This window comes from Micromys minutus (genome assembly GCF_963924665.1).
Source record: "Micromys minutus genome assembly, chromosome: 12".
In the NCBI taxonomy this organism is placed as follows: Eukaryota; Metazoa; Chordata; class Mammalia; order Rodentia; family Muridae; genus Micromys; species Micromys minutus.
This window is the reverse complement of record NC_137981.1, coordinates 9403833-9423407: the sequence shown is the minus strand read 5'-3', so window position 1 is coordinate 9423407 and position 19575 is coordinate 9403833. Positions and strand designations below refer to the sequence as shown.

The following is a 19575-nucleotide window of genomic DNA, read 5'->3' as shown; positions in this document are numbered from 1 at the left end:
GGGAAGATGCAGTGCTGCACTCACACCGTGAACAGGATGTGACTGAAATAAAGATGTGGGGGAATCTGCAACACGTGGGCCTCACAAGCATGACATGCAAATAAAGACGCCATGAGATTATTACAAGTCAAGGAGCAGGGAACAGAATGGCGGCTGGCTTTTCGGTTGGTTATGACAGGGAAGAGGCACAAGGAAGACAGCTCCTGAGGAATCGTGGGTTACTGGCAGTGTTGTTTCCATCCCTGCAGTAACTGTTCATCCAGCTTTGTTTTCCACACCCAGCCCATAGTTTTCATGACTCTTCCCACTGGAAAAATGCTCAGCAATCCAGATGTGTAAGTGGTCTGAATATCCTCACCAAAATTCATACTGAAATGTAACTGCCACAGCGAGGTTTCCTGAGGGCAGGAGCTCGGTCCAGCTGTAGTATCTGAACCTTTGGGGATGGTTAAGATGGAGAAAGTCTCATGAGCTCAGAGGTTCTGCCTTACCATGGAACCTTTAGACTGGGAAGACTGCCCATCAGCAGGAAGGCTGTCACCAGGCACACTCTTTCAATCTCCTGGCTCCCAGAACCAAGACAAGGCAAACTCTCTTTATAAACTGCTCATTCTCAAGTCTCTCGTTACCATGACAGGAAACAGGCTAAATTTGCTGTCACGCCTACTCCATGTCTCCTAAGCTGGGATGCTGTGCACCCTGGAGAGAGTTCTGCCTGTACAGATGCACTCAAGGGAGTACAACAGCCCATTGACTTTAGATCCTATTGTTTACGGTCTCCTTGGTCATAAACAATACTTCCCCAGAAAGCTCCGGTTTATGATTGCCAAGTCAGTCCTGTGCTTTAACATGCCAGCACATCTATTCCTTCATGGGCATTGGAGCCTACATCTTTGGGATTTCAGCATATGCAGAAGCCCTGAGACATCCAGGCTTATAGATTGAGCAACTACTGGATTTTTGGACTTTCTGTTTACAGTTACATTAGCTAGACTGCAGCCTATTAGTCATTCCAACAAATATTTATATATATATAATACACACATACATGTATATATTTATATTTACATGTATCTATATATATATATTTATATATACATGTATGTCATGTGTATAAGATTCATTCTACAAGTTCTCATATGCTAGAGAACCCTGAATGATACAAGCATCTTTATGAAATGTATTTATTATTAATACTTGTGCACGGTTGGCGAGTGAAGGTGTGAGTCCGTGGCATGTGCTTGGAGGTGACAGGACAACCTAGCAGAACTCCCCATGGGTCTTTACATAGGTTGTGGGACTGAAGTTAGGTCGTCAGGCTTTGCTGCAAATGCCTTTCCCCGCTGAGCCATCCTACTGGCCTACAAAAATGTCTTCTTAAAGCAACACCAGAACCTCAAGCTTCTGAGATGACTTCAGCAAGATTGTGCTGTGGCCACGGACAGGATTTGCAAAGCAGATCAGATAGTGCAGGAGCATCTCCCTCAGACCCTGTCAGCGAGGCAGGAAAGCCTAGCAGCTCTATCACAAAAAGACCTAGCACCAGCAGAATCCCTACCAAAAGCATCTTCATGTGAAGGAAGCGGACGTACAGCGCAGCAGCCAGCACTTGTGATAATGGAGCTCCTGCTTCAAGCTGAAGGTGTAAAGTGTGTGACTTGGGTGCAGCTCAGTGGTGCAGCAGCAACGTAGCATGAAGCCCTGGCTCATGCCCAGTCAGGCGGTAACAAGAACAACTCAGAGTGTGTGTGTGTGTGTGTGTGTGTGTGTGTGTGTGTGTGTGTGTGTGTGTGTGTGTGTCAGAACTGCGCAGTCTCCTGTGTACCCAGGCACCACTGGCATACTTCTGGGAATTGGGAACAGGGTCCCTGGTCCATGTTTCCTCTTTGGGTGTCCACATGCCAGACAGGAAGGGGAAGGCAGAGCCCAGGAGCTGGGGAGGAAATCCAGTGTGATTCTGAGTGAGTGCTGAGAGAATGGAGGTCCAGGGAGAGAGAAGGCCTTCTCTGGGAGATTTAGGCATAGCTCTTTATAAAGCTCCCCTCCCCACTTGGATCCCTGGTGAAGAGATGGCCCTTGCTTGTCTAAACTGCTTACATTGATGGTGGATATGAATGTGTACACCTCACCCAGGGTGAGCCAGGGATTAAATGCCTTTTGAGGGAAGGAATGCCCAGAAAGGGAAGCTCAATGTTCAACATTCTAGATACCTCACTAGCATGGAAAACTCTAGGTTTTTATGCTACGTGACTGCTTGTCATGGTCTTCTCAATAAGACATCATGGTTATGTGTTCTAAAGCTGATGGAGTTTGACAGGGAGCTGGCCCTAGGCTGACCATACTCAATTCGGAGTTTCACAGAGTTTGGGCTTGCTCAGTGTTACCAGTTCTTCTGTCTGGTGGCACAGTCCACTTTGAAGAAGGTCCCACAAACTTCAACAGTGAGATTCCTTCAAGAATCAAAGATCTTTCTGGCATGGACCTTGAAAATACACGTGGTGAATTTCTGACGGCTGATCACAGTGAAGGAAGGGAACAGGGTGCTGTGGTATCAGGGAAGCACTAAAGGGAGAGGTACATGCAGCCCGAGTTCCTGGGTTGCTCTATCTTCAGATTTTCATGGTTAGTAGAAAATATAATTACTTCTAGTCAGACCAAAAATACTCTATCATATGCCTATAAAGTAGTTGATACAGCTTTTAAATGCATATTTGGAAAGCAAGTCTTGCTCATTTAGTTTTACAGTGTTCAAGAAGGTAAGGCCATCTGTGTAGCTGTGAGACTATTAACATGCATATTCCTTTCAACCTTATTAGTGTGACACGAGCATTCTCTTTACTGTTCTAATATAGTTATTATTTATTACAACCAAGAGGTTGGTTTCTTTATTCTTGTCTTAGTTAGGGTTTTATTGCTGTGAACAGACACCGTGACCAAGGCAAGTCTTATAAATAACATTTAATTGAGGCTGACTTACAGGTTCAGAGGTTCAGTCCATTATCAACAAGACAAAAGCATGGCAGCATCCAGGCAGGCATGGTGCAGGAAGAGCTGAGAGTTCTACATCTTTATCCAAAGGAAGCCAGGAACAGACTCAGCATCCTCAGGCAGCTCAGAGGAGTGTCGCCAAGCCCAGCTCCACAGTGACACACTTCCTCCAACAAGGCCACACCTTCTAATAGTGCCACTCCCTGGGCCAAGCATATGCAAACCATCACAGTTCTTTAATTCATATGGTAGTAAATAATGCTAACAACAAAAAAAAGATATGAAAAAGAAAATAAAAACATTGACCATACCAGCCTCTGCAAAAACGTACATTCTTCTAATACAGTCAGAGTGGAGTGCAAGACTGTCCTGGAAAGGTAGGCCTGTTTGTTGGTCTTACCTCTCAGTGTTTGGTTCCTGTTTAAAGTAGATACAATGTAGTGACATGTGACACACTTGTGGGATATCTCAGTCTTCTATCTTCTAACACAGTTATTCATTTAATCTTAAAGATGCCTGTAATCTCTACAAGCTAAAATATTAATCAGAATTTTGCCCTAACCTAAACCAAAACTTAAGAAACAAAACATAGTTTCCTTGAGGAAGTTACTGGAACTGTTGCTCTCTTCCTGACAGATGCTCTTAGTGGGCTGTGGCTACTTGTAATTATGGTACTTAAGGCCTTGTTGTAAAAGTAAATACTCTATATTTCCAGTTAATTTATTCATCAAACAAATACTTGCTGGTAATCTCCTCTTTCCTAGAGGCAATAAAAATCAGTATGGTTTATAAATTCTTTCTATAAATTCTTAGGTAAAGTTATCCTCCCGAGAATAAACATCTTTGCTAGCCTGTCTACAGAAATTCACTTCCGAGATGCTTGTTTAGTTAATACACACAGCTATGGGTTTTGTAAAGCGAAGCCAATGCTGTTTATAAAAGCGCTGCACCATGCGACTGTTTGCTTTCAGAGGTATTATTTGCTGTTTCTCTGTAGCAATTTCCTCCAATACAAAGATGTATGTTACAAATCGCAGGAAGGAGGAAAGCAGCCTGGTGTGTATTTAAGATGACTTAGGATTTCCCTAGGGACACAAGAGTCCTCAGGGTGGCACAGTAGAAAATGGAGTGTGTGTCTTTCTATACAATCCTCAGTCACTGCAGTGTGCCTGACCCTGCCACCCCACTATGTCTCACTCTCTTTCCACTTAAAAAACTGTTACCCTGTGTGTGAAGGAGACGGGGGCATGCATGCAGCCTTAGGGAAATCTTATCCATTTTTTAGGACAGTAGTCTTACAGAAAATATGGGAAGAAGGAAAAAGTTAAACTCAAGGGCAGGCTTTGGAATTCTTGGAACGTGAATGAAGCAAGCTAACCTGTAAGGTAGAGATAAAGATGAGAGAAATAACGTCAGACAAAAGAGAAGGTGAGAGGGCAGAAGAGGAGGGAAGAGACTTCAAAGACAGGTAGGCATGGGTGTGTAGATGGAGCCACAGTCATGGCCTAGAGTCACCTGGGAAGAGTCTCAGCGCAGGTCACACACAGTCTCGAGGGCAGGTTGGCTTGGAGGCACGTACAAGGGATTATCTTGATTGGCTGACATGGGCAGCATTCTGTAATCACAGGTCCAGAGCCTCTGAGAGTGAAGAGAATTAGCTGAGAGCAAGCTAGCAAGGGTGTGTGTGCTGACAGGAATGATGCCGTGTGCTGAAGTTCTTCCCCTCTTCGTTCCTTGCCTATGGGACACAAAGAAGTGTGTGGGGAGTCAGCTGAGTTCCTGGTGTGCTCTCAGACCCGCTGATTCTGCTGAGGAGGATGGGAGTCGGGAAGCATATTGTCTTTGCAGCATTTGTCTGGCTCACGGTGGGTCTTCACCTCCCTCTTCCTCCCTCATCACCTCAGCCCGGCAGCTGCCCAGAGATAAGCCGGCCATGCCAAAGTCAGATCTGCATTTCATTCCAGAGCTTAGACTGTGGAGAGAGTTGTCTGTCTTTTCTTCATTCTGTCGCTCCTCCGTTCATCTCTTGGTTTGGTCAGCTGGTGGTATCCAAAAGTTTGCATCATATATGTCATTAAGATAATATCTGCTTTAAGTGACAGTGGCCACGTGGGCAAATATGTTTGACTACTCGGTCCCCAACTGGTCAAACTGTTTGGAAAAGATTAGGATGGCCTTGTTGGAGGTATGTCACAGAGCTGGTTTAAGGTTTCAAAAGACTCACCATTTCAGATTGTTTCTTTCTGCTTCCTGTCTGTGGTTTGGGAGGTCTGTTCTTAGCTGTTCTCTGCCATTACGGGCTAAAACCCTCTGACATTATAAGGCCAGTTACACGCTTGTCATCTTGGTCATGGGTATTACATTAGCAATAAAAGCTATTACAGATACCATTTTGGAAAGACAAGTTAGTGGCACCTACCTCAGAGGAGCAGGTCCTTGAGAGGCCAGGTGGCGGGACATTATATAATGGCCCCATTTTGAGTCCTAGCGAGCCCTTTCCAGTCCCGAGCAAGTTCTGCCCCCAGAGCTCTCCTGCAGTTCGTCTCCAGCCTCATCTCATAATCACTAATGAGAAACCAAGTCACTCAAAGCAGGTGCTTTGGGGCCTGACGTTCAATAGTCCTCAGCGAGCCTGGGGAAACCGTTTCTTCTCTTTACTAGCAGATCCCTTCCTAGAGAAGCCGGTGGAATCTCCGTCAGGCGATCGCCTCACAGCACTCACATCTGTCTGAGCTCAAGTCATGTTCTCAACTAAGTTGTCTTCCCATATGCTTGGGGTCTGGGTCAGTGTAAGAGCCTGCGCAGCTTAACCACACACGCTCCTGTCTCATCACAACTCCATCCAGAAGAGCTACTGAGAGACCCTCTATTAGCTTTCCTAGCTGAAGTTAAACAGTGGAGACCTAGAACTTTCTCGCTTCTTCCTGTAGGGATAAGGGCAGGAAGTTAACGTGTTTACGTTCTCCCGCCTCTCTGGGCTTTTCTTCCTGTAAAACTCCACTCCGTGGTGAACAGCTCACTGAGTCATTCAGGCTGTAACGCAGCCCCACTCTTTACAATTAGGGTAATAATAATATTTTTGGTGAGTGAGTGAAAATTAAATTGTGCAATAAATGCAAGCTCAAAGCCTCAACCATAAACATTTTTACAGTTTTGGCTGTCTCATTTGTATTCGGTTACAGATTTCTGTGATGAACACATAGCACTTTTAAACTTCATGCTGTAAATAAAAGGCAATATCACTCTGGCTCCCAATAGACATGGAAACTCTCCTAGTATTTAAAGTACTTCCCAAAAGAATGTGTCTTTTGAGCTGGGGGTAGTAGCACATGCATTTAATCCTAGCTCTGGGGAGGCAGAGGCATGTGGGTCTCTGTGGCTTTAAGACCAGCCTGATCTGCAGAGCAAGGGCCAGGCCAGCCAGGGCTATAAGCCCTCAAGCCCCTCCCCCACAAAAGATTGTCTTTTGTGTGTTATTTAAGCATTTACCAGGAGCACAGCCATCAGGCAAATTCTGTATTGTGCCATAAATCTACCATATTGTTAGTATATTAGGCACTATTTGATTTTAAATCATGCTAAAATATATTTTATTTCTATGCAGCTGTGGACATATAAAAGGTGAATCTTCCCTTCTAGCCAGTTTTTACAGTGTTTTGTGTTGTGCTTTGTGTGTATTAGACTGTTGGTCTCTTAGGATAAAAAACTGCTGCCTGTGTGTCTGCAAACATAAAACTTAGTATTTTTTTTCTGACAGATAATGGGATTTTGTATAGTCCTTCCCATTTACATTTAGATGAATTTACATTAGTCTGTAAAGGTCTTAGGGTGGCCCATGTGTCGTCAAATGTGAACAAACAGAGAAAGGACAACTCCTCTCCAAGCTTCTGCTGTTGTCCATAGCAGCAAATAACATGTCAGTCATTTTATTTGGCATAGAGTTATTTTCTCAGATATTAGGTTTCCTAATAATTGTATTATTACAGTTTGCACTTTAGAAGCAGAAAGGAATCAACTTGTCTATGAGTTGTAGGTTTATTGAATATCCTCCTCATTGTCTCTGTACGGTACTAATTAAAATGTAAGTATCATTGGCATTATGCAGGAGTTGGTGTTGCAGTGCCTGCTATGGCTCTCCACGCTGCTGATGGGAAGATTATAGAAGCTATGTGTCTGTCCTTTGATGCTTACCGTATGTGCCCCACTCAGTGAATTAATGCTGGGAATGCATTCATTCTTCTTTGAACCCTCCGAAGCCATTTGTATCCCCTGGCCCATGGCACCTTTTTATATTATATAACACACCCCTGATCCTCCCCCCACCCCCAATATTGAGATCCTTATGAATATATTGGGTCCATGACCTATGACAAATCGTCCAGTATTAAGATTCTTACTTTGGCTAAGCTACGTGTCTCTGCCCTCTCAAACCGCCATCCCACAAACATGGATCAGGTAATGCAGTTTGTTGAGCCAAGTTGGCAGTCTGTAAAGGACTCAGTTCGGCTGGTTAAAAGGTGTACCAAGCCCGATAGAAAAGGATTCCAGAAGATCGCCATGGCCACAGTGATAGGATTTGCTATGAGATTCACTGGCTTCTTTGTGAAACTGATCCACGTCCCTATTAATAACATTACTGTGGGTGGCTGAGTCCTTCCTCATCCTGGGACTCATGAACCAATGAGGGGGTGTCAAACTCATGAAGTAAAACGTTGCCTGGGGGGAAAAAGATTTCTTATTTTGATGGGCCATGACAGCATTCCTGGGTCCCGGGACTCTAATGTGCATGTGGGAGGGAAGGCCATTATCGTGTCTGTTACACACATGTGACTTAAAACCATGCCCGCCAAACCCAGGAGTTAGCTACTTCTGAGTGAACTCACTTTCTGTGTCATCCTAGTTAATCATGTTTTTTAAGTGCCTGGATTTATAGGGAGTGTTCTAGAAGTTACTCCCTCCTGTCTCCTTCAGGAATTGAGGGCCATTGCTCCATCAGCAGGTGAGCTTTGTCTGGGGACAGCTGTAGGTGCAAATGTAGGTGAGAGTTATTTGGGGCACAACTGATGCTGGCACATGCTTTGTGGTCATGTCAGAGTTAGAAGAGAAGGGTGCACAGACGCAGCCTCCTGAGCAGGGGAGGGGGATGTGAGCCTGAGTTGGGAGATGGGGGCGGGAACTTTCACAGCCTCTAAAGTTCTTGCTGTTTGTTGATACTGTAAGCATCCTTCTGAAGGTCTGACCTGAGACTGTACTCCCTTATCAATTGTGCGGATTCACACGTGTTTCCCTGTGTTTCTCGGGATATGGAATGTGCTGGCTTTCCAGACATGTCACTAGCAAGTTTTTGCCTCTGTTGCAAACATTCTTGTTCATGTGACTAGACCATACATTTTTCTCTCTCACATTTATAAATAAAAAATAGGAACAGTAAAAATATTAATATTGAATGCTTACTAGATTTCTATTACAGTTTAATTTTTATGACATATCTTCTGAAATGATCTGCTGGGAAATTTAGGAAAATTGCATGGGACAGGAAGATGTTCAGAGCATCTTCCTGGCCAGACCTGGTGTCCATGGTACTTGCGTACAATCCAAGCAATTGAAGGTGGAGACAGAAAAGTCAGCAAGCAGTTCAAGGCCAGTCTAGACTACACAATTAGTTCAAGGCCACCCTGGCCTACGTGAAACCTTGTCTCAACAAACAAACAACAACAACAACAAAAAATAGCCACATACAACATCCCATGCCTTGGATCACATGCCTGTATCCCAGCATCTGAGACTGAAGCAGGAGGATCTTAAGTTCAAGGTCAACATGACCTACTTGTGAGACCCTTTGTCAATAGTAGTAACAGAAAAGATTCCTGCTCCCTCCAGGAATTTTTCCCAGTTTTCTGAGTATCCAAAAGTCATAAATCTCTAAGGAACACTAAGACATTAGACTCTGCCTTTGCACACATGCTCTGGTCCGTTTCAGATTCACATCTGCTCAGCACACAGTCGGCTCTTGATTTGTGCCAGGCACTGCAGTGGGCAACAATTGAAAGAAATCACTTCTATAAATAATTTAGTAGAATGAGGGCAGCCATGGAAAGCCTGGGAGTTGAAGAGGGCTGAGATCGGGAAAACCTGGGGAGAGAGATCCTAGGTCACACCACAGAAGCAGCACCTGCTTCAGACTTGGGATCATGCACCTGCCCACTTCTGAAAGGTGGGGCTAAGAACACCATTACTTCAGAACAAGTGTGAGCAGCCAAGATGTTGGTTTAACTCAGTGGCACCTGTCAAGATAGAAGATGACCCTCCCAAGAGCATATCTCTTTGATGAGCATTTACAAACACAAGTAAAACACTCACTGTCCAGAACATTCTGAGGACTGTGCAGTTTTGTGATTCATTCTTTTATAAACAAGTTTATCTGTGTCAATTTTCAATGAAATGTCTCCATTTAAAACACTGTTAGAACCTGAGTCTGGTAGCACAAGCAGGAGGATCATGAGTGCCAGACCAACCTGGTCTCCATAGAGAGACCTTGTCTCAAGAAAAGCAACCACTAACCAGATACTATTAGACTCGTGGATAGAGGAACAACAGCACTCAGACAGCCTTAGAGAGAAAAGAGAACCGAGCATGAAGGTTACTGTATAGTACGTGAGCACATGGTGTTCCACTTCATCTGTAATGGGAAATGCACATTGAAACCACCACACCCAAAAAAGGAGTGACACCAGAGGCTGCCATCATGCAAAGAAGCTGCATCATATTGCCTGCCACTGGAGTTATTAAATTGTCAGTCATCTATCTGACCCACCAGTTCATTGTACTCTTAGATATGTATCCCACTGATAGCAAAGCAAAACGAGTTCAGGCAAAACACACACACACACACACACACACACACACACACAGAGGAAGGGGTACTGGGGGTGGAGAAATATTTCCAACAGCTTCGTTTGTCATAGCAAAGTCCTAGAGAATGACAGATTGGAATAAGAAGGCTAGCTATTGATCACTGATTTACTCCAACATGCCAAGGCAGTAAACTCTAGTGATTAGGGTTCACGAGCTCCTGAACTACCCAGCTCATGAAGGTGGGTGTCACCCAGGAACATCACACCCCTCCCCCACACCTGTGCTCTCTTTAGTGTGGCCTTTCACCAGCATCTTCTGCGGTGGCATGTGTGACATAGCAGGAGGGGTGGGGTGCAGGCTTCCTGGAGTTCCAGAAGCTACAGAAGCAGGTGAATGAACTCAGGACTCCTGCTATAGGTGGTTGTGCAGGCCCAGACTGGAGAGTGAAGTCTGAGGGAGACCATTGTTTTATTTTGTCTTCTGAACATCCAGATGTCCTTTACTTAGTAAGTGGTTCTGATGGTTTGAATTGACCGTCATAGGCTCATGTATTTGCATGCTCAGTTCCCCACCCCACCCCGTTTATGAATTGTTCGGAAGGATTAAGAGATGTGGTCTTGCTGGAGGTGTGTGTCTGGGGGTGTGCTTTAAGGTTTCAAAAGCCCATGCCATGCCTGCTGCCTCTAGATTAGAATCTAAAGCTCTTGGCCACTGCTCCAGCGCCACGTCTGCCTGCCATGGTGATAACAGACTAGCCCTCTGAGAACGTAAGCCAGCCCCAATTAAGTGCTGTCTTTTAAGAGTTATCTTGGTCATAGTGTATCCTTACAGTAACAGGACAGTGACAAGCTGACACAGCTGTGCCGTGAAATACTACTCAGCAATAGAAACTAAATTATCGGGACATGCAACAATGTGGTGGCTCTCGAGGGATTACCGAGTGAATGGAGCAGTTGGAACGCTTCAGTCTGCATAATTCCATTGTTGAAGCATTCTGGCCACAAGAAAGAGAGCTTCGGTGGCAAGGAAGTAAAGAACTAAGAGAAGACAGTTACTGCTCATATCAAAAGGCCGCACATTCTGTCATTACGCCCAGGCCTCAGAGAACATGAAGGAAGATGGGGTAGAAAGGGTGTGAGAGGCAGAGGCTGTGGGAGGTGATGTGCGATTCTGCCTTCTGAACAGGACTCGCAGTGGTAAGACCCGCAGTCAACCCACCAAGACAGCCCACGCTCCAGCAGGCTGCTGGCGCTGGGCTCAGCGGGTCACAAGAAACAAAATGACAGGTCGCGAATGTGGGACAGAGAAATGTCCACAGGAGGAGGGAGAGTGGGAGGGGATACGATCCAGATATATCAATGTATGAAATGTCGAAGAGTAAAATTTTAAAAGATAGTACTAAGTATTTATTCGAGTCTCCTTCTGTGTCTTAACTGTGGACACACACACATGCGTACACCTAGAAATAAATGTGAGTATAAGATAAAGATAAGACCCAGGTTTCTGCAGTGGAGGATACTTCTGCAGCGTACGCAGTAGTAAGAGGCTGGACAGAGGATGCATGTGCTCTCTCGGTATTAGTTCTTACAGTAGAATTTAGCAGTACCCCAGAATTAAAGGCAAAGTGTGAGTGGAGGGCAGAGGCTCCAAAGCTGCTGAGCATCAGCCTCAGTTTCCTTAATGTTACAGTGGTTTGACACTTGCCTCACTGGCTTGTGTGAGAATAAACCTAGAGTAATTAATTAATTCTTGACAGGGTGTTTTCTATGTCACAGGTGCATGAGCCACTCTTCACTCACGGTGACTGTGACAAACATTAATTCTAACACTTGGGAGGAGCAGGCTGGCCTCTCATAGGGTTTGTAATAACACTGGGCGTTCTGTGCTTACTGACTTCTGTTCATCTCATTTTTCTTTTGTCTTTTATTCCCTTGTTCTATTTTTCTAGGTCAGATACTTGGCTCATTTTTCAGTGAGCTTCTCACTTTCTAACATACACACTGAAAATGCTGTGTGTCTGTTTAACTGTTTGCTGTTTGGGCGAGAAAGACAGGGTTTTATGTTGCCAGCCCAACATCTTCTCTCTCATGTAGCTTAGTCTAGTGCGGGTGGGTGGTTTGATTTTAGTCAAAGAATTACTTGCATCCTGGTCTTGGTGGGGGGTGCTAGTTATCAAGCAGATGGGAAGCTGGAACAGGCTGAGCAATAATTTGAGGCCAGCCTAGGCTACATAGCTAGAATCATTTTCAAAAACAGGAAGAAGAAAAGGGAATTATTTGCAAATATGTTTTCCTGTTTCCAAACATGACCAGGGGCACAGAAGGTTCTTTCATGTATAGCTTCTGATCTTGCATTATGTTTTAATATCCATTCATTGGAAGACCTTGGGTTTGCTCTGTACCTAGGCATGTAGCCAGTGTCTATAGGTAGGTGTTTCATGCATGATTGACATGAGTTTGTTCTTTAATTATCAAATGTTTGTCATTGCTCAATCCCTTGACTTTACTTGTGGCTTAAATTTTCAGGATCCCTGCCAAGGTTTGGTCTGGTGACGGAACAGTGACACAGTGAAAGTGAAGATTCCCTGTGATCATAAATGTGTCATTTCCTAGTTGTCTGTCTGTCAGCATTGATCGTATAGTTTTCAGCTGCTTAGCTACAACTGATTCCAAATTGTTATTTTCCTGATGCATTCTATTATAATACAGTGCACCCTTTACAGCAGCCCCTTTTCAAATATTTGTTCCAGTAGTTACGGAGTAGTGTCAGCTCTTTAGTGGGGTGTGTGTGTGAGTCTGTGTGAGTTATTGTTTCTCCCAGTCCAGTACTCTGACTTTTACCATCAATCCCCTTGCTCTCTCCTCTATGGCATCCACTTCCTGGAAGATGCGTCACTGAGGCATCCTGACTGAGGTACAGGATCTGGGTTTAAACCCCTGGCCACAAACAGGCCTGAGATCTCTCATCTGCCTTGTCTGCGATGGTATCGAAAGTAAATCTTTCATTCTGTGAAGCCTGTCTGCCATCCTTCCTCCCCTTTCTTGTCCCCAAACCTACCCCAGCACCGATACTGCCTACTTATGGTTGACTGATGGTTTGGATCTTTAGTTGTGGCTTCCAGAAATTATCATAGCTCATTCAACTGTGCATTTTGAAGAAGGTTGGTTCTACTTTCTTCAGGGTTTCTGGACATTTGAGATCTGTGTTGCGGAGTGGCCTAGCATGGTACTGGGTTCTGATCTGGCCAAGGATAGGGTGTGCTGTAAAGCAACCATTGTTCAGCCTTCCTGGAATGTGGCATCATAAAAATTGCATCAGCTCCTAATCTTTGAATGGATATTGGATCCCTGATTAGGTGGTAGATTCCACAGAAAGCTGTCTGCCATGTGTTTTTTCCTGGTTCTGAGCCATTAGGAATTCAGAGTGCCAACAACTGCTCCTTAGAATACCAAGATTTATTTATAAATTGGAGAAGTATAAATTTATAGTCATATATATTAAGTAGCATTCAAACCTCACTGCTGCTCAGCCAAAACTAAACTGGACTTGTTTTCAATATCAGAGATTTCTTCTGAGATTTTTATTTTATTTAATTCTATATGTATAAGTATTATATCTACATACCTATGTACCTGGTACCCTTGAAGACCAGAAAAGGGGATTTGATCTCTGAGAATCAGAGCTGCAGTCACCATGCAGTCAGTGCTGGGAACCAAGCCTAGGTCCTCTGCAAGAACATCAATGTCTTAACCACTCAGTCTCGTTCCTCCCAGAAGTGTTTCTATATCATAGCTTTCCAAATTATATGTAAGACAAGTACAATAGTGATCTTACTGTCAAAGAAAAAAGACTGTATTAATAGCACACTCAAAATATAAAGTTTAGTAAGGAATATGTGTGTAAATTATGATAATAGTAAGATAATACAGTTAATCAGAAACAAATACAGTGATAGCATACACTTGTGTGGATTGATGTTAAGGTGATACATGATTGACGGTGGAGAGGTAGGCAGAGAAAAGGTAGGAAAACAAGAGGAACAGAGATGGGGCGGGGAGATCAAGATGGAGCTGGAGAAAGCAGACCTGGATCCTGGTGGCCATAATTGGAGTTAGGTAGAATTGAATATTTTTAAGGGATTCTATAGGTCTTTTGTCTCTTATAGGAGGGCAGTTTGTATCTTTGTCCATTTTATGTAATCTTATGGTATAGAGGATTTGTGGATTGAGAATGTAATTATAAACCTGCATGAAAAGCTGTTGGGCCTTAGAGTCATGTTTGTGCTGGGCTGTGGGGTAAAGAAACGCACCAGGGCAGAAGCACCAGGGCGGGTGGAGTGAACTCCCTGGGAAGGAAATCTGGTGAAGAGTGTGGCTCGTGGACCGAGTGACAGAGTCCATGCTCCTGACTCCACACTGGAGCGGCGTCCACAGAGTGACACCCTGGGTGCCAATTAAAGGATAAGCAATCATGTTTAATATTTACAGCAACACACTTGTTTAAAAAAGGGCAGGTGACATATTTGCATATCTTCATTCATGTTTTAAAACCATATTAAAGAACATTTATCTTTGCATTATTTTCAACCTTTCTGGTTTTGGGATCTTGTAAACGTTAAAAAGTAAAGCAACTAAAATCTACCAATTTAAAATATATATATATATATATTCTCAAGTCAAAGCCCATTTCCTGTTCATAGGCATTCCTGTGCTCACACCAACTCCTCAGCTGCACGCAGGGTTCACCCCCAGAAGCACTGGGTCCTGATTTTGCTGTGAGTGTTACAGCAACTTTGTGTTTCTCCTAGGTCACCTTCCGAACGAGAATCTATCACTGTAATATCAACAGCCAGGGTGTGATCTGCCTGGACATCCTCAAGGACAACTGGAGTCCAGCCCTGACCATCTCTAAAGTCCTCCTGTCCATCTGCTCACTCCTCACAGACTGCAACCCTGGTGAGTGCCCTGGGTCTGGTACTAGGTTGTAGCAGAGCACAGCTGCCTTGGAACCTGTTGCTGCTGCTGGCTGTCTACCCTGCTGCTCACTACTGTTGATTTTAACTTTCTGTACTATGTAACTGGGTTCTTTTCTAATTGTTTCTATTCTTTTGTCTTTTCAAACCTATTATTTACCAAAATGTCTTAAAAGATAATATGATTAAAAATTAACAAATAATCATTTTAAATGAGAGCATGCATTTTTAGAATGCATTAAATCCTCCTGCCAAATAATAATAATAATTCAAATTGAATAGCTCAATCTTTAATTAGATACCAGTAGACATGTTAATTTGAGAAATGTGGGCTATTAAAACCTTATGACAGCCAAGGCGGCACCGCACAGATGTGACTTTCAGTGAAGGAGCAGCCGGAATCATGGTACGCTGTTAGCAAAAGCTGATGGCCCTGAATCAGGAAGCAGGCTTGCCAGGAAGCCAGTGTAACCCCCTGCTGAGCTTAGTGCTCAGGTTCTTAGCCCTGTGTCCTCTGCATATGACCGTGTGCATTTGATGACTCTATTTTAGCTACAGGACAGAGCGACTGTGGGTAATCCTCATCCTTGGGTTGACTCTGGAAACACAGAAATCCCAGAGTAGTTTTTGTTCATGTTTCCCATGGAGCTTGGTTCTTTCGGTATTTTGTGAGATCGTTTTAGTTACCAGATAGTAAAGTACACTTAGGTGACACTCAGTGACAGCTGACTGTTGCCGCAGGCCCACTTCTGCAGTGCTCACTGCCTTCTGTCTCATGATGTTTCAAGAAGCTTTCTTCGTTCTTGCTTCTACTCCGGTGGTGTGTGGCCTGTTAACCCAAGTCTTCGGTGAGCGCCTGGTTTCAGAAGAGGCATCCTGGGCCGTCTCACCTGCCTTCTGTCTAGACAGTGCTTCCGGCAACTCAATTGGGGCCCAGGAATCCCCTCACAAACCACATGAGCACTGATCTCAGTCAGACAAGGATAGCTTACTGAGCATATACCCCAGGATTGTTTGACCAGGGCCATGGTCCAGATTCAGCAACTGACCATGACCCCAAGTTAAGATCCTACAGGGTTTTTAAGCTCGGAATCCACAAACACCTATGTCAAGTTATTTCACCATCCAGGATTTTGGGATGTTCCTTAGGAACATGTCTTGGTTGTACAGTTATCCTGCTCCCTTTGGTTGGGGCATTCAACTGTAGCAGGGCTTGTTTTAACTTGTCTACCATGATACAACTTGTCTAACATTCTTGTCTTAACTTGCCAACTGGGATGTCAAGTTACTCACGCACATGTCTCTTCCTGCCAAGTAGGATGTCAGTTCCTGAGGAGGTCTTGGGAACTTAAACACACTCAAAATGCAAGTAATATTCCAAATAGTTTCTTATATTGGTGCAGGCGTCTCTTTCTTGTTGAAGCCATCTCGGGGGCAGCATATAAGGGCACATATCATAAAAGCTTATACACAGGTGCAGGAAGAGCTGTTAGGTTTGAATCCAAGCTAATTGTGGGTAACTATACAAAACAGTTCTACCGATTTCTATGGTGATTGGTTTCCAAGGCTACAGAACATAACAGACTATGTAATCAATCTTGGCATTAGAGAGTTTTCTAGTAACAGCAGAAACATATGAGAAAGTTTCCTTATAAAAAGGAACCTAGCCAGAAAACTGTTACCTAGGCCTTAGCCTTCTATCCAAGCCTTAATATTTTCTCTAGGTCCCATCAATTGATTGGGCTTTCTTATTAAGATGGTCCTTCTATTAAAATTTGCAAGGGGCTAGAGAGGTAACACTTGCTCTTGCAGAACTCAGGTTGCACTCCCAGTACCCACTGGGCGGCTCACAGCCAGCTGTAACTGCAGAGGCTCTGATGACCTTCTAGCCTCTGAAGGCAGCAGGCATTCACATTTAATTTTAAAAAATTGAAATATTTTTCCAAGTGAAGCATTTAATTCCACTTGCATCTGTTGCTTTGGGAGCTCAGGGTCAGCTGGATTCTGCTCTTTCACACTGTGGTCTATTGTGTGTAGATGTAGTCAGGCCTCTGCTTCTTACCCTGGCTTTGACCTTGTGCTTGGCTGTTTCCTCTGCCTATTTTCCTCCCCCACCCCAGTGAAAATCCACACAGAGATTAGCTGTTGCTACACGAATTTTATTGCTCTCCCTGTAGCAGGTCTTTCTAATTTTGTCAGTTTGGAAGTTGCCTACATAAAAAGCTTTTCCATCTGAACGTAGTATTAAGATTCTCCTGCCTGCCTTTACCACGCACTCTGTTAGAGTTTTCTGCCTGGAAACCACCGCTTATATATTTTTAGTTTCTTTTATTATGTTATTCTGCTGGTTTTATTTTAGTGCTAAGAATGGAGCCAATGTGCTGCCAATGATGACTTGATGTCAGTACTGGGCAGCCTAGATTCCCAAGTGCTGACTCACTCACTCATTGTCCCACACTCAGGTCTTCCCCACCACAACCAAGTGCTGACTCACTCACTCATTGTCCCACACTCAGGTCTTCCCCACCACAACCAAGTGCTGACTCACTCATTGTCCCACACTGAAGTCTTCAACGTCACCAGTGTCTTAGATGTTTTCTTCTTCCAAATTATCTAAACCTTTTGTGTCTGAACTCCATTAAGGAACTGAGCAAAAGAATCAGAGCTGTGCATCTGGCTACTGTTAAGAAGACCCAGAAAACACAAACAGTAAGAGATTGTTCAGTGGAACTTTCTTACAATCCCTAAATTTGGGAGTTGAGGCAGGAAGATTGTCAGTTTGCAGCTAGCCTAAGCTACATATTGAGCCTGTGCAGGGGGAAAAATGAAAAGGAAAGAAGAAATTGGAAAAGAGAAACAAATCCTCAGTATAAACAAAGACCCTTTGCTCAGTCTGGTCTGTCTCCTCAGGGCTGTTCATGGGGCAGCTCACCCAAACTGCCTGCCTTAAGAATGTCTGAGGGGTGGAGAGTATTTGGACTGGATGTGTTCCTTGTTACTCTTTTAGTGAACATAATTAAAGATGCTAATATAAGACCTCAAGTTGCTAATTTGTCCCATGCTAGGGATTAAAGGAACTTTCTTTTTTAAGTAACAGGTAAGAATTATGTATTTTAAGTCAGAGGTCTGTTTTTTTATTAATATATCTGAGTTAGCACTGTTTTTCTTAATTAATATATCTAAGTTAGCATGCGATTTTTTTTCCTTGTTTGCTTTGTCTTACTCTGACCATCAGATAGCATGGCCCTGTTCTGATCACCCCGCAGTCCTACATGGACTCTGTAATAGAACGCCTCCTTTCCTGTAGCTTATTCAAGCTTTTCAAGTAGTTTTTGCTTCCGCTGTCACTGTTACTCTCACCAAATGTGCTTCTTTGTAAGTTATTTGACTGTTGTACAGCAAGGGAACTGTATACACACAGACTAAATGTTTGGTTTGTGGGCTCAAAAACCATGTCATAACCTCCCTGCCCTCAGCATTTGTGTTTATTTACAACTGGGAGAGTCCAGCCTTTTGACATTTATAACACCTGTCATCTACAAGGTTCAGGCTTTGAGAACCACACATTGTGGGTTTTAAGTCTCGAAAACACATAAACACACATACAGTCTCTTAGGTTGGAGAGATGTCTCTGCTGTTAATGATGTCTTCTGCTTTTCTAGATGACCCAAGTTCAGTTTCCAGCTCCTGATAGGGTGGCTCACAACCACCTGTAAGTCCAGCTTACGGAGATCTGATGGCCTCTAAGAGCATCTGTACACATCTCTCTCTCTCTCTCTCTCTCTCTCTCTCTCTCTCTCTCTCTCTCTCTCTCTCTCTCCCTCTCCCTCTCCCTCTCTCTGTCTCTGTCTCTCTCTCTGTCCCTCATACATACAGATCAGCAATAAATAAAAAGTAATTACAATAAATCTTTCTTAATATCCATGTTCAAGTAAGCTGAGCACTTTATTCCGGGCAGTGCATATGGCCACTCCTGGCTGCATATTGCCCCATGGCTATGGTTTAGACTCAGTGACATCTCTCAGGAAAGATGGCAGCTGTCAGGTTATATGGGCTGCAGTTTTGTCCCAGTGAAATTTATTATCTTATGTCCAGTTCTAGTTGTGAAGCAGGCTCTTGAGCCACATAAGCAGAAAGTTTTTAGGTGCTATACATAAGCTAGGTTTGCCATGTGCCCCTGGCTAAAGGTTCTGGAAGCACTCTGGAGTGCACAGAGGAGCCAGTGCTTACCAGGTACAGACATGGGATTGACTATCAGCACCAAAACGATACACATAGAAAGTCAAAATAAAATCCTGAGCTTAGTGCCACACACCTGCAAGTAGAAGCGAGAGGATCAGTAGTTCAAGGCCTGCCTGGGCTATAGACAGCCTTATCTCCAAAAACTGAAGAAAGGAAAGAAATGAGATACAATATATTCAGATGCAGATACTATGTAGCTTGTGGTTGTCCCGTGTCCTTACCACTTGCCACTTCGGAGACTCTAAGTGCTATCTCTCTTGTTAATTTGTTTTACAGTTTAATTTTGTCTCCCTTTAACCCATACTGTCCTGTGGTTTCTCGTTGGTGGAAAATGATGTCACTCTAGTCGAAGTGACTATCAGAAGTGTCTGCACTTGGCTAATAATATTGTAGCAGGAGTTTTCACTTTATATCAGTTTAAAATCTGCTAAGAGTAAACTGAGAAAGATTCCCAAGCCGAGTGGCCATGAGTCTTGAGCCCTCTTACTGAACAGAGGGGCTTCTTTGCCTGAGTGCAG

At 43.8% G+C, this 19575-nt stretch overlaps 2 protein-coding genes across 2 annotated transcripts in view; both read left to right on the top strand.

Annotated features, from left to right (window-relative positions):
* The window catches only part of LOC308427799 (ubiquitin-conjugating enzyme E2 E2), a 242290-nt gene that overhangs the window by 201307 nt on the left and 21408 nt on the right, over positions 1-19575 (top strand). The window contains exon 5 of the mRNA XM_080926017.1: positions 14651-14798. Within this exon, the coding sequence (XP_080782143.1) occupies positions 14651-14798 (148 nt within the window). The remainder of the gene's footprint in view (positions 1-14650; positions 14799-19575) is intronic.
* On the top strand, positions 7435-7638 carry LOC308428184 (protein transport protein Sec61 subunit gamma-like; the record flags this gene model as incomplete). Its single annotated transcript, XM_080926571.1, has 1 exon — positions 7435-7638. The coding sequence occupies one exon, from the start codon at positions 7435-7437 to the stop codon at positions 7636-7638; it is 204 nt and encodes a 67-aa protein (XP_080782697.1).